At 54.0% G+C, this 15,204-nt stretch overlaps 1 protein-coding gene across 1 annotated transcript; it reads right to left on the reverse strand.

Moving 5' to 3' along the window:
- Positions 1-746: 746 nt before the first annotated feature.
- Positions 747-10,676, reverse strand: LCAT (lecithin-cholesterol acyltransferase). Its single transcript, XM_062586555.1, has 6 exons — positions 10,529-10,676; positions 6,199-6,355; positions 4,755-4,870; positions 4,257-4,352; positions 3,719-3,943; positions 747-1,887 (listed from the first exon to the last, which is right to left on the reverse strand). Exons 1-6 carry the CDS (start codon positions 10,674-10,676, stop codon positions 1,247-1,249), a joined length of 1,383 nt encoding a protein of 460 aa, XP_062442539.1. The 3' UTR covers positions 747-1,246.
- Between the last annotated feature and the right edge of the window lie 4,528 nt (positions 10,677-15,204).

The following is a 15,204-nucleotide window of genomic DNA, read 5'->3' on the forward strand; positions in this document are numbered from 1 at the left end:
GGCCGGGCGGGCAGCTCCCCCCACACACACACTCCGGCGGCGGCCACAGAATGGGCCGTGAAGCTCAACTCTAGACTGGGGCTCTACGGGGATCAAAGGCACACTGACAGGACTTGTCTGCCCAGGCAGAGTGTGCCTGCAGAGGCCAGCTATAGGAGCAGAGCTGCCATGGGCCGGGAGCCCACTGAGGATTCCTACTTCTGAATGCACAAGTGTTTTTTCTGTAAAACCTGCAGGCAGGGCTCCCATTCCTTCTCATGCCCCTTTTTGCAGTCCCACCAGTATGAACTTGCCACACAGCTGAAGGGGGTGATCACATGGGCATAGCTGAGCAGAGAAGCCTACCTGTCTCTGACATGTATGTTTCTGGGCCTGATTGTCATGCTGTCTTTAATGACTGTCCCCCTTTTTCCGTAGGAGAACCAGAACACAGGCTGGCAGATCATACTGAGGAAACTAATTTGCCCAGTAACTCTAAATTCTTCTATAGTGAGATTTTGGCACGTGGGCATGCTTAATGATTTTATCATGGAATCCTGCTGAACGTACTGCTTTTCTGGAAGCCCCAGCTCCTGGAGTCCTGTGTGGGAATGAGAATCTTAGTTTTCAGTTACAAAGGGGCTTCTTAACCAATTGTTCTTATGGAGGCAAGCTAGAAAATGTGATGCAAAGGAGGCTCAAGAATTAGAAGCAAAGAATGTTTATTATTTCATAAATCTGATTTTAAGCCAGTCTGGCACTGGGATCCTTGCTCATTGCCCGCATGCTGGAGGTTGGCAGAGGTACTTTTGCAGCATATACCTGTCATGCTGCCCTGTGCCCCATCCTTGTGACTGCTCTGGTACCAAGTCAGAGCCCACACTTGTTATGTGACTGCTCACAGATTCTGGTGAGGTCCTGTCTCAAGTGAACAGAGGCACCACTGGCCCCACAGCCTCTAATGAGTCTAAACATAGCTTGCTAGCAATGAGGAGTTGCGCGTACACTGAAGTCCATGAGTGTGATATTAATGAGCTGGCAGCACAGTTAATTATCCATCTGCTAGTGGGAAGTGACAAGCCCCTGAAGTATAATTAATCACCATTCCCAGAACAAAAAACAATCAGTGTGGAAGTGGGTGCTGGTCCGTCCACCTGAGCTGTTGGTCTTGCTCCTTTTCACAGAAAGTCAGCTCTGAGTCCTTTGCTCCCCTGCATGGCAGTGCTTGGGAGCTACTGGCATGGAGGGAAGCTGGCCTCTATTTCTTTCAGTTCTTTCTGGGCTCCTTAAAGACTTTGTGTCCAGGTGGGATCTTCTTCCCTCTCCCTGGCTCTGGACTGGATCTCTTCCACTCAGGCTCTCTCTGCTCCTCAGCGCCAGGCCTGACCTGTGGGCTCCCCAGCAGTATGTCATTGATGCGACTCAGTGTTAGGTTGCTAAAGACCATATTGAGGTGGTCAATGCCTCGCAGCTCCTGAACATGTACTTTCTGCTTCTGTTGGTTGTGCCACCGCTTGCACAGCTCAGAACTGCGTGTGCTGACAGTGTCATCTCCATCCCCATAAATCATGTCCACAGGATCCTCATAGGGGAAATGCTCATCATATATATAAGTTTCCACGGTGGGATAGCCTGTACCATAGAGGCAATAGGTGTCCACCCCAGGAGGTGGTAAGTCCTTCAACAAGTCCTTCATGTCCTCCCACATGTACCAGCCATCCTCCAAGTTGACATCAATGAAAAAGCGTTGGTAGTCCTGGTAGGTGTAATTGTAGGAGGGTGTGGATATGAAAACATGGTTCTCAGGCCAGGCCAGGCTTGTTGGAAACATCCAGGGACTGGTGGTGGTCATGCGTTGTTCTTCACGCAGCTTGATATTGGACATGAGTGGTATGCCCTGGTTATCACCTGCAGAGTGACAGAGATTCATCAGAAACATCAGCATAACAAACTGTAGCAAATGGTGCCCCTTGAGTTACCTAAGAGGTCATACTGGGACCAGTCTGTCCATCACTGACCAACAGCTGTTTCCTGGTGGGGCTATGGCAATAGCTCCACCTCAGACCTGCCCCCCCCCCCCCAGCAGAAAGGAAAAGAAAGATACCAAAGTAAGGGCAAGGGGGCCTTTGCTTACAGTGCTGAGCACAACAGCCCCCTGCAGCCACCTGCCCTGCCCACAGCAAGGGAAACACTCCAGCATTTCTGCATATCTCCAGAGTGTTGGAGGGAGCATACAGGCTCTGCAGCAGACGCCCAGTGAGTCAGACACATCTAGGATGCAGGGGGTCATTGTACACATGACGCCTACAATACTTGGCATTTGCTCAAGAAGTCTAGAACCTCTTGTCCTCCCTGGACTCACAGCACACATCTAATCTGGCAGGGTTGTAGGCAAACTTTCAAATTCTTCTCACCTGCATAAAATATCTGGCTGGAGGAGCAGGCTGAGTCTAGACAAACCTGGACAAATAATGGCCCTGACCAAATCATCCACAGATCGTCCCTGCAATCCCTATGTCTTCATACCCGTCTGCAGGAATGTATGTGACCTCAGGCCCAGGTGCTGATAACAGGTGGCCACCCTGCATGTTTTCTGCAAGCCAAGGTATGTTTGCTATTCCTGGAATTCTAAGACCATGCAAAAATCTTAGATTACCTTATAAAATGTTTCTGGCCCGATTCTGTGATTCTGTGATATCAAAAGAGAAGAATATCAGAAGGTGACTGAGAGTGATGCAAGGGGCCAGATGTTAAAAGGCAAAATCTCCCTCTCTTGAAAGTTTTCAAGCACGTGATTTTAAATTAATCCCATACATTGTGGAGGACTATCTTGACACTTCTAGGTATCTGGGTTATCACATTAGGCAAATTATTGTGGCTTTCTGGACTGAAAAGAGACTAAGGAGGAACTGGGTGAATGAAGTTTTAAATCTGAAGACAGAAGAGCCTACAGCGGATGGACTGTAAGATATGGGGAGATCTAGCCACTAGTGCAGGATAGCGTGTCACCTTAGGTGGCCTCCATGTTCTCTGCTGCAAAAGGGCTGTATCAACCCTTGGTTGGAAAAAAAGGTCCAGCTAGCTCACTGCCATGCACTGACAGAAGCAGAGCAGATGTCTGGGGAAGGCAATGAAAAGTGGTGAGCCAGCCCTAGGCTCTTACCCTGGCCCGAGGATTTGTGGCTGAGGCCTGATTCCAAGGTGCACCCCTACCTCAGAAGGCATTCCTGGGCTGTCTGCCTCTGATCATGGTCCAGAGTGTGCTGCAGGCTACGGTGGCATAGTAACAGTGTGTGGTGAGAGCTGGTGCAGAGGAAGTGGAGAGGCCAACCTACAGCTGGCCCCCTTTAACAGCCATTTTCCTGCAGCTACCATTTCTGTATCAGCTTGGCCAGAGACACACAAACTCATCAAACACAATCATGGAGCCTAGAGAAAGCTCCAGGGAAAGCCCTGTGGTCACTTTGCTGCTCCCAGGGCCCTAGCAGGAATCTCAATGGTGCTTTCTTCACTGATGGCTTTCCAGGGTACAAAGGGATGCACCAGGATGCACATGCTTGACTCTAAACTCCTAGCTAGCACTAGAGCGTGAGTGCTCCCTCTATAGACCCCTTGCCAGTACTGTCCCCTAGCTCTTCCACCACAGTGTCCTGCTGCTGCTCCACTGACCTTGGTACAGCCTTCCACCTATGCAGGAGGGAAAGGAAACAGAGTTCATTGTACACAGGAAATCACTCACCAGATGCCAGGACACGCAAGGGCTTGACAGATCCTCCCCAGGGCGCACCCAGGGAGATGAAACCCCCAATGTACTGATCTTTCCAGGCTTGTGTCTGCTGCATCAGGAAGTAGAGGATGTGCAGGTTGCCCATGCTATGTGCAATGATGAAGACACGTCGCTGGTACACATCATGCATTTCCTCTATCAGTGCCTTCAGGTTCTGGAAGTATTCAGGTTGCTCATCTGTGGGCAAAAGGGGCACCAGCTCTTGGCCAGTTCTCTCATGGCCAGAGGGCTCCAGGACTGACCCTAGAAGCCCAAACTAGAGAGCAGCATGGGAACAGATGCTGAGAAAAGTGCCACCATACATATTCACATGAAAGCACCACTAACAGCCTAATGCTCTAGGCATTGTCCAGGGACTCTCTTCATGCTGTACCATCCCACTGCTCTTCATGAGCATATTGACCTGAACCAAGAACCCGTTATCATGCTCACAGGTGGGCCCTCCTGCTTTCCTCCATGCATGTGTGACTTGACCCAACCCTACACTTACGGGGTCCAACTCTCCAGTCATACGGGGCTGCTCGAACTGTCTGGTCTCTCACGTAGCCATTGTTCACCAGGTTCTGCACCAGCGTGTGCAAGTAACCTAAAGACAGAGAACAATTGCGAATTAGGTCTATGGTCTTCCCCCACTATCCTTTTCTCACTCCAGTGCTGGTTGCAGCAAGAATTGCCTCTGGTAAGCACTGTAACTTGATCATTCCATCTGGAGATAGCAACTCCATGTGTCATGGAGGGGCTGTGCCTTGGGGTCAAGGATGGGGTGGGTACCTGCAGGCCGTGGGAGAACTTGGGACAGGAAGGGAGTGTGTCCCTAGGGCCAATCTCCCTCATTCCCAGGTGGACTGGGCTCTGGTCAGCTCTGCAGAACCAGGCCACAATGAACCCTGTAGACATAGGGACCCCTGCTCCACTGCAGGACTAGGAGTACAGCTCTGCGCTCTAGCCCCGGGCACCCTGTGCCTTTCAACAAAGCTAGTTCTCTCACCTGCCAGTTTGCTCTGATCCAGGTATTCCACAGAATATGTCTTGCCAAAGCCAGGCACACGGATGTGCACCCCAGGGGCATTGGACATTTTTCGAGAGGTTCGGTTATACACCACCCTGCAGGGAAAGGACAGAAAGTAGCACGAGGACAACTCCACAGGGGACAGGCAGAGATCACTGGGTGGCAGCTGGGTCTCAGGTGGCTGCTTCCACAGTCTTATGTGGAAATAGGAGGGCATGGATATGGATTGCAGATGTCGGCTGAGCCAATATCCCCATATTTTAACTCTGGGCTCCCTATATGGGGGTCTTTATATAAGATGAAATCTGGGTGAAGAGACTGAATTCAGGGTGCAGCTCAGCAGACCTAGGCTGAGATGAACCCATACTACAGTGGTGTTGGTATATGGGGACTTGGATGGACCCACAACGCATGAGGCAAGATAGCTGAGGACCGAATGTGATCTGTGCTCTGCAGTGCTGGCCATGGCTTCTCAAGGCAGAGAGCATGTGGCTCAGGTAGATAATGTCTTCACAAGGACATCTCCCCTGCAAGGAAGTCTCCACGGCACAGGCTTGGCCTGCTAGCACATCTCCCTGATCCTGCAGCAGTTTCCAGCAAGGATTCTAGGTACCTGAACAGCATTTTTTTTGCTGGATGTCACAGATGCCTCTCCTTGACAGAGCTGGGTGCTGTGCTGCTTGCCAGGGCTTGTCCACAACATGGGCAGGGTGTCTGGAAGTGTGCTGTGCCATGGATACCTCTGATCCCCACTGCAATGCTTGGCAAGGGCAGCGCAGACAGAGACACACAGTGAATTAGTGTGTGCAGCTGGCAGGAAGGGGTGCCATAGGAAGGGCATAGGGGGGAGCTGCCTACCCCAGAGCTGGAAGCTCTTCTCCTTGGGTCAGCATCATGGCACAAGGAAAATCCTGCCTGTCCTGGGGAAATACATGAGTTTCCTGTGACCAGCTCTGAACAGCCTCTACTATGTTACACTTCTGTCATTCAGACCCTCTCTCTCAATGATTAGGCACTTTCAGAGCCTTTGTCTCATCCCAGGCTGATATCTCTGCTTGAGCACATGAATTGGAATCTATGAGTGCCAACCACCTTGGGGTCAGGACAGGAAGCTCTGATGGAGTAAGCTATGGCATCTCTCTCACCCTGCTGTCCTAGACAGGATGGCAGCATCTTTAGCATGTGCTAACGATAGTCTGCATGGCATGAGCACATGGCAGGGAAATGGGAAAGGGGCATTTGGAAAATGTCCATGAGAGCTGGAGCCAGGGAGCTGTGTTAACACAAACAGAGTGTTCAGCCAGGCAGATGCTCCAGTGGTTTTCCGTGTGTGCTGGGTCAGGGCCAAGTGGGGAGGAGAGGGGAGGGAGATCCCCGGTAGGTCATTTCCCTGGGGAGTTCCCTGGATGGGCATGAGTGGTACCTGGTGTTATCGATCCAGCAGTCTACTCCCACTGGCAGGAATGTGTTGAGGTTGAGCCAGATGGTGAAATAGTCTTCAGTTTTGCGGTAGCACATCCAGTTCACCACATCTGGTTTGTCCAGCTTCGCTTCTAGCTGATTCCCAAGGCACCCAGGCACTGGAGACACCAGAGAGGGAGACAGAGGCAGTTAGACCTCATCTTGCTGGCCCTCTGGGCCTAGTGGTCAGAGCACCCAGCACTTCCTACAGTCCTATTAGTCAGTGTTCCCTTGAGGAACTTGCTGTTTGATGCAGTTGGAGAAGCACCCATGGAGAATAGCCTGTGCAACCCCTTGTCCTTCCAAAGGCATAGCCTGTGTGAGGGCTGCTCAGGGCTGAGATGTGGGATGAGCAGAGAAGCAGCAGCAGCATGCCAAAAACATATTCTCAGGGACCCACTTAACTGCTTTCTCTCATGGCTTCTCCTGCACACGCTGCAGACCGGACCACTAGTGGATGACCCCAAGAATAGACACCCTCACTGAATGGCTCAGTATCAGCCCAAAGGTGCAAGTCCCTGCTAGCACATAACATACTGGAGTATTTCCCTCTGCCTGGATGGGTTTCCGTGCTCCTCTACTCCATGCAGCATGAGGGAAGGAGTCAGTGCTGTTTGGACTCAGTCCTACTATACCCCCTGACAGTGGTTGTACCGCACCAGCTGTCCCCCCAGGCATTTTACACTGTGGTAGCAGACCAGCTTGGGGCTGCATGGAGAGGCCCCAGGGAAGCGCCTGAGGTGAAAGTTGTTCCAGTGCTGACGCCCAAGGCCCACACACTGTTTTCCTGAACTTTAAACCCTCCACAGGGGCTGAACAAGGTCTCCCTAAAATGATTCAGCTCTGAGCAGGACCGTACCCTGTGAGAATTCAGTGCAAATATCACTTACAGTAAACACAAAGCTGTTTTAAACAAGTTCACAGACTGCTGCATGTGACACAGGTTCCCTCAACAGATGTAGCAACAGGACGCCCTGTTCACCTCCACAAGCTCCAGTTCAGTTTCTCGGCAGGGATGGGGCCTAGGAGGCCATGCTGCACTGGAACATGTCTCTGCCAGCCCATGCTGGGGGGACATGCTGTGAAGGTTGTTTTCAACCAGTGTGCAGGAGTTGAGAGCTGTCTCTTGATGTCAGTGCTGGCCTAAAGGGCTGGGTGAGGACTGGAAGGGAAGGGACTGCAGGGCATGATGGCTGCAAGCCTGAGAGGATGGGAGCTCTAGGTACTGACTGCACCCTATAGCCCCAGCGGGTTCACTCTGCTGTGAGGGCTGGCCCTATACACACCACTGGGGAATGGCATATGTCTTAAAAGCTGCCACAAGTACTGTCCTCTATGTGGCTCACCACGTGACCAGATAGGGTGATTCCTCACTGCTGACCAAGTTATCAGCAGTAGAACCTCGTTGCAGTCTCTCACGCTTGGCAACACTGGGAGAGCATGGGGCTGGGAAGAGCCTGGGGGAATGGCTGGGACACCTAGCTTGGCCTAGCACCTCCAAAGGCTAGGGAGCCTAGGAGATGTGGTTCTTCACATCGCTTCTTCCAAGGATGCCACAAACTGCTCTGTGGCAGCAACAACAGGATTATAGCCAAATGTCCATGTAAGTTGCCTGCCCTCAGCTAGCTTGCAGCCTGGAGAAGGGCTGTGCTGTGACTGTGAGACCCCACAAGTACAGCTGGATGTAAGTCATGCTCCCTGGCATGAGGGATTAGCCATAGGTGAGGCTGTCTTTGACCTGAGAAGGATGTGCCCCATTTGCCAGATACCATCAAGACATTTCCTCCAGCCCCTGCTAGGTCCAAGTATCCCTGTGCCCTGGGGCCTATGGGAGTGGATGTTTGGGGAAGCTGGAGTCCTGCCAGATCTGCCCATGCAGAACTGGCTGATGCTCCAGGCCCACCTCACCTATCATGGCCCCAAGTAAAGGATGCAGAGAATAGCCAGAGCCTCTGAAAGTCTTGTCCTGTGTGAGAGGGGAATAGGATATGATGGTGGCCTTGTTCAAGCTGCTTCATAGCTTCATGGCATCTGTGGCAATTCCCCAGGGATAGAGGAAGGACCTAATCCTGCCTTCAGATCACCTGGTGAAGGTAAGGACATCCTTCCCCAAAGCTTCACCAAAAGGTGGGGATCAGGATATCCTCCTCAGTGCCCCAGTGGACCTTGACATATGAGTCACCAAGCACAGGCAGGGGAGTGGGCAAACTGGCTGCCAGACCTGCCCTGAAAGCGAGAGAAGAGCCCAGGGGAGCTTCCGGCAGTCACCCTGAGGCCCACAGGGTCAGGTAGAGGACTAACAGCTCCCAGAGGTGCCTGGAACTCTCAGATGCACCCGTGGCGTGGGCGCAGACATCCTGTTGCCTTGCTGGACTCCTGCAGCTGCAGTTGGCTTCCAGTCTGTGGGCACTAGGCCCTGTGGGCACCAGGCCCCAAACTCCCATAGTGTGTGCAGCCCTGAGCTCTGCCTCACCTTAAAAAGGACATTAGGTAATTATTAAGGGAGTTCCTCTTGGGGCAAAGGGGTTATCATTGGTCCCAAGGGCACTGGGGCTTTATGGGACACCCAGCTGAGGGGGATGGGCTAAGCGTGGATGCTGACAGGCGCATAGGGTGTCCAGTCTCAGCAGTTCTGGCTGACTGCATGCTCCTGGCATGTTGGCTCAGCACCAGCAGTGGGAGCAGCCCCAGCAGCCTGAATGCCCCAGCCTGGGGTACAGGCAGAACCAGGAGCCTGGTGCCATGGGACACTACCTCTGCTGGGACAGGAGGTGCAGGTGCTTTGGAGGAAGCAAGGCTTGGAGTTACAAGGACCTCCCCTGGCATGTGGGTACTTGGACCTCAGATTCCCATGGGGCCAGGCCAAGGCAGAGGAGCTGCCTAAGCTCTGGGGAAGCTCTTGATGGGTAACAGAGGAGCTGTGGGGAAGATCCATGCTGTCCCATTTTGCAGGGCCTATCAGAGGAGCAATGGAGAAGCTTTTATTGCCACAGACCACTCGGAGAAGAGGCACAAGGTTACTTGCACCACACCATTCCCTACCCTGCCTGGTGACAGCCACTAGGCCTCCTTGTATCTTCCTGGCCTCTGGCCACTCAGGCTCCAGACACAATGCTATGCACCAGGCTGTGCTTTTTAATCCTGCTGCCTCTGATCACTAAGTAACAGCCTGGCAGGCACAGCTGACCCATGCCTGTCATGTGCCAGGCTGTGGTGCTCTGTGCAGGCTGCTCCACTGCCCCAAAGCAGAGGCCTGTCTATGGGGAAGTGTTTATAGAGTCTGTCCGGGACCATATGTCAGGGAGTTCTGCTTTTCTCTTCTCTTTTTAAAAAGGAAACTTGTTTGGTTTGATTCAAGAAAAAGGAGAAGAAACTTCTGTTCAGAAGAGATTTCATGGCAAAACCTTGTATCAAGTCCTCAGTGATGGCACAGCGGACAAAGGAAGGCAGATCTCAGCCTTGCAACACCCACTAGCTGTTTGCAAACAGCCCTGGCTGGAGTTCAAGACAAAGGTACCAGCTTTGTGACTGGTGCTCGCATATGCACCTCACCGAGCTGATCCTCTCAGCCTCTTCTTTTGCCTCTCTGTGCATTTCACGTAAGGGGAGAAACTGCAAGCTAGTTTGCCCTCCCTTATGCTATTCTCCAGGCAGGGTAAACATTTGGTCTAACAGGAGATGGATGGTTTTCAGCAGCCAGGAAGGATGAATTAACCATCATTGAGCAATGAAAGACACAGGGAACTGGGACAGACTTGCAGGGCAGCAAGGGGTGAGGGGTATAGGGTCACTGGAACAGCAGCAGCAGAAGCAGGAAGCCACAGCACTAGGGCCTCTTGTAGCCCCTGTCTCTCTACTAGCCCAGTCTCCCCCCCCCAATGGAGCGAGCCCCAAAACACCATCTCTGCCAGCTGACATTCTGGAGCCCCACTTGCTTTCTTGGGCACCTAGCCTGCCCTCCTGGCTCTAGGAAGCTGTGGTCAGGCATAGTAGGCTTTATATTCACAGCACTGTTGATGGGTGGGGGACCGAGAGCTGTGTCACCACCCTGAGGTGGCTCCTCCAGCACAGTAAGACAGCCAGAGACTGCACAAGGGATTGCAGCCTCCCACTGCAGCCAATAGACACGCCAAGCAGTTCCCCATGCTGCTGGGTAAAATGTGCCCAGATCTTGCCTCCTCCAGCCAGTTCTGGGGCTGTGTAGTACCCCAGCAAGCAGAGCTCAAGATGCCTGCTGTGCCCCTGCTTGGTGCCAGGGCTGGCAGGTTGTGGGCCAGCATGCGTGACCTTACCGAGTACCACGGGTGGTGTGCTGTTGGTCGGGGGCGCTTCTGGGGTGGAGGTGGGTGGAAAGAGCACGTTGAAGAGCCAGAACTGGGATGTGGGCGGCAAGAAGAGCAACAGTGTCGGCAGTGCAACCCCAACGCCTGTACTCCCCATGGCAAACTTGGACGGGATCTCTTCAGCGTCTCCAAGCAGACAGCCTTTTATATTTTATGCAGGTCCAGCCAGAGGCACCCAGACTGCAGGGGAGGGGAGAGCTGCAAGGGGCTGGCCATGATGTGGAGGAGGGACGGGGAGGTCCAAAGGACTGGCCTTGCAGACATGCCATCCCTTGAAAGCACAGCCCTGCTGTGCCTATGGGCTCTCTGCACCCCTGGAGCCCTGCCTGTGGGTGCAAGCCAGAGCAGGCAGACAAATTTCGCAGCGTTGTGGTACCTTGGGTGGCCCTCAGCTGTGTGCAGGGATTTTTACCCCCACGCTTTGTGCAGTGGGTTCTGTGGTGCTGACTCCCTGCATTTGTAAATGCAGCATCTCTTCACATCTTTAGTGGGTGTGGGAAGGGTAAGGAGAAAAAGAGTGACTGGCACTGCAGACATGACCAGGTAGACCTCAAGCCTTGGAGGTCCTCATCAGGGCTGGGATAAATGGCAGCAGCATACCCACGGGGACTGCCGCTTCTCCATGTCCACCTGCCATCCTGCCAGCTACTGAATCTCCCCGGGGAACAGGTTGTCAGATCCCCACTCTGGGAACGGCTGAGCCCGAGTACGTTCCCAGTCAGGGGCCACACTGTGCTTTGCTGCTAGAAATGTGCTGGAGGGAACTGAAACCCAAGGGCCATGGGGCCCAGGAGATATCCCTCTCTGTGCAGGCCCTGGGACACACCAGAACGGCACAAAGGAACAGCCCGAGAGGAGCACAGCGTGAACTTGGAGGCTGCCCAGGAGCAGAGGGCCCGCTCAACCGGGTATCAGCAGCCAGAGGCCTGCTCACACAGCCCTCTGCCGTGCCCCTGCGGGGCCACCCACAGCGGGCTCTGCGGCCTGCAGGCTCCGCAGGGGGCGCTGCCGAGGCCCCGCAGAGCTGGCCTGGGGCTGAGACAGGCCCCGCAGTGTGGAGACGGAGACGGCTCCCGTCCTGGTCCCCTCGCCCCCTCCTGGTGCCGCTGGGCCGTGCCGAGGGCAAGGCCTGGCCTGGGCTGAGTGCTCGCTGCAGCCGCGCCCCTCCCCTCAGGCCCTTGGCCGCGGCTCCCCGCCCCACGTCGGGGGGATATCCGCCCCCTCCCTCTGCCCGCGACGGCCCCGCCCCACCCCTTCCGCTGGGGCCCGCGGGGGTTGGTCTGCGGCTTTCCCCGGGCCTGCTGTCGTCTTCCCCAAGGAGAGTGGCCGGAGCTCGCGGTGGGGTGCTTGGCAGTGCTGTGCTGACCTGCTGCTGCTGGGGCACTGCTGGTTTGGGATGACTGCAAGAAATGTGCCTCCCCTCCCCTTCCCGAGAAGCTGGGTTCCCCTTGGGCCATCTGGCCCCTGCCAGTGCTCAGTGTCTTCCCTGGAACTCCAGTGGTGCTGGGAGAGGTGCTGAGCAGGCTACCGCTGCTGCTGGCAGCTCCTGGGGGCTTTCTGAGGCCTTTATTAGGCACCTGCCTGGGATGGGGAGGTGGTAGCTGGTGTGAGGAAAGGGGAGCTGTGAAGGAGCCCCAGAAAGGAGTTTTTGACCTGTATGTGTGGGAAGGAAAAGGGACAGAGCACCTCCTCAGCAAGTTTGCTGACTACAAAACTGGGAGGAGTGGCTAATACATCAGAAGGCTGTGCTGCCCTTCAGAGGGACCTTGGCAGGCTGAGAGTTGGGCAGAGAGGAACCTCACGAAGTTCAGCAAAGGCAAATGCAGGGTCCTGCACCTAGGGAGGAATAACCCCATGCACCAGTACAGGCTGTAAAACAGCTCTATGGAGAAGGACTTGGGAGTTCTGATGGACAAGAAGTTAACCATGAGACAGGAATGTGCCCTTGTAGCCAGGAAGGCCGATGGTATCCTGAGGTACATTAGGAAGAGTGTTGCCAGCAGGTTGAGGGAGGTGATCCTTCCCTCTACTCAGCCCTGGTGAGGCCTCATCTTGAATATTGTATCTACTTCTGGGCTCCCCAGTACAAGAGAGACATGGAACTACTGGAGAGAGTCCATCATAGGGCTACAAAGATGATGAAGGGACTGGAGCATTTCTCTTATGAGGAAAGGCTGTAAGAGCTGGGCCTGTTTAGCCTGGAGAAGAGAAGACTGTGAGGGGATCTTATCAATGTCTATAAATACCTAAAGGGAGGATGTCAAGAGGATTGGGCTGGACTTTTCAGTGGTGCCAAGTGATAAGACAAGAAGTAATGGCACAAACTGAAACACAGGAAGTTCCATCCAAACATGAGAAAAAACTTTACTGTGAGAGCAGCAGAGCATTAGACCAGGTTGTCCAGAGAGGTAGTGGAGTTTCATTCTCTGGAGATACTCTAAACCTGATGTGATCCTGTCTAACATACTCTAGGTGACCCTGCTTGAGCAGGGGAGTTGGACTCCTGCTGGTGTCCATCCACTCAGTGATGATCTCTAGAGGTCCCTTCCAACCACAACCATTCTGTGATTCTGTGAAAAACCATGGTGGTCTGGAGCAGGGCCTGAGGGCCTGCTGCTGTGCCTGCGCTGCTCTGACTGCCCCCCCCCCCAAGTGTGTGGAAGCTGGGACTAGGTCCTGCGGAAGCTGGTAATGGAACAAGGACCTCTATGTCATCAGGGTCTTGGGATGGTTGGGAAAAGGGGGATGCTTTCGGTATTGATGATGGTCATGCGTGTGCCCAGACCCGAGGGGTTTTCGGAAGAAGTCTCTTTGCAGGGCAAATTCCCCAAGGTATACATTGAGCCTAGCACCCAGGTGGAGCAGTACAGTGAGTTCCCATCCCAGCCGTTCAAGCAGCAGCCTAAAGCCGCCCTGCTGTGTAAGGCCTGGGGAGGGCTGAGCCCCCAGCAGGGCAGGTCTTCAGGAGTTCCCCTACGCTGTGTCCTGGGGATGCTGCTGTCGTGCTGGGGTTGGCTGAAGTCCTGCTGTGGCCCAAGGTATGACACAGGGCGATGCCAGTGCCAGGAGGAAGATCAAGAGGAATAATCAGCCCTCTCCCACCTGAGCCATCACCCCCTCTTTTTCAGGCTGCACAGCAGCAAGTATCCCAGATGACAGGATCATGCCAGTAGCATAAAAAACAGCTGAGTAAAGAGGCTAGCTCAGAGCTGTTGTAGATAGAAAGTCTGCACTCTGCCCAGGTGAGTGCAGGATGAGTGCTGTCCTGCCAAGTGCTAGTTGGAGCCAGACCAGGAATTAGACCAGGATGGGGACCAGGACCGGGATGGGGATGATTGTGGCGGGAATGGGGGCAGCAGTTGGTGGTAATGCTGCAGAGGTAGGATCGAGGGCAGCCTCGGGGAAGCAGGACTGTCTGCTTTGCCATAGAGCTGGGGCAAGTGAGCCATGGCAAGGAAAATGCCCCGTGGGGTGATAATGCACATGGAGGCTCTGGCCAAATGAGACAATACTTAGAAGAAAAAAAAATCAAACCACTGAATCCTTCAAAGGAACATCGCAAAAAGCAAGAAGCCTGCAGGTGGCTAAAACACCTGGCATTAAAAGCACAAACAACCTTGGTGCTATGACTGGAATGGTGAAAGGGGAATGCTGAGCAACTGCCTGGCTCTGTGGGAAGACACAGGGGCTGTTGTGGGGCAGCAGTGGGATGGTGGGTCTAACAGTAGTGTCAGGGCTGCTACCTTTCCCTGTGGCAGCATCTCCTGCTGCCCAGGGAATGACATGTTATTTGGAGGGAACTCCATTGCCCTTTGCTGAAGGCTTGGTTCTGCATGTTGTTGCAGTCCTTACATTGAGCAGCAGGGCACTGAAGCCCCCCCAGGACGGCAGCTCCATGCAGAATGCCTGAGGGAAATCATGCTGTCATTACCTGACATGCCACTGTCCCATCTGTGTAAAAAAAATATGGGCTGGGGCCAGGTGTCGTGCTCATGTGTCCCTGCTGTGCTGAAGAAGGCCTTGGGAAGCAGGGGGATGGGTGGCATTGGGTTCCTATATCCCCTTGCGGGGAGAGTTGGGGGGTGGCATGGGGTGGGAGCTATGGTGCCAGGTACTGCCAAAGGACAGGGTTTTCTGGTGGGTCTGGGCACACTGTTGGAGCTGAGGGTGGGCTAGATCAGGTTGCCTGCTCTGTGCTTGGCCTCACTGATTTGGGAGCATGCACCCTGAATCAGCTGCTGCACTGGGCCCTGCTGGGATCTGTGGGCCCTGTTGGGGGCATTGGGAGCCCCAGGTCATGTGCCTGCCTTCCCCTGCAGCTTCCTGTGGACTCGATGCCAGTGAAGGCCCTCGGTTTGAGCACCTTGAGCTGCCAGACCAGCCACATCCTTCGATTTCTGGAGAAGATTTTGAGCTGATTGGAAGTGAAGTGGGTCCTCCTTCTCCATGGGGCATGCAAGTGGGTAGTACTGCGTGAAGGGGACTGGAGAATGGCAGAGCAGCTGGGTCTGGCACCCCAACTGAGCAGAGCAAGCTGGGAGGGAACAGAGCACTTTCTCACAAGGTGAGTCCTTGTGATCTTCGAGGTCTTGAGTTTATTCTCTTGGGATTATTCCTTTGGAGTT

This window comes from Rhea pennata, chromosome 13 (assembly GCF_028389875.1).
Source record: "Rhea pennata isolate bPtePen1 chromosome 13, bPtePen1.pri, whole genome shotgun sequence".
NCBI classification, from domain to species: Eukaryota; Metazoa; Chordata; class Aves; order Rheiformes; family Rheidae; genus Rhea; species Rhea pennata.

Bases quoted from the DNA above. Each gene is read 5' to 3' on its own strand.
- LCAT (XM_062586555.1), bottom strand. From the start codon at position 10,676: ATGGGGAGTACAGGCGTTGGGGTTGCACTGCCGACACTGTTGCTCTTC. The intron at 6,356-10,528 runs GTAAGGTCACGC...TGGTGTCTCCAG, and splicing joins CACACCACCCGTGGTACTCG to TGCCTGGGTGCCTTGGGAAT. The intron at 3,944-4,256 runs GTAAGTGTAGGG...TTTTGCCCACAG, and splicing joins TGACTGGAGAGTTGGACCCC to ATGAGCAACCTGAATACTTC.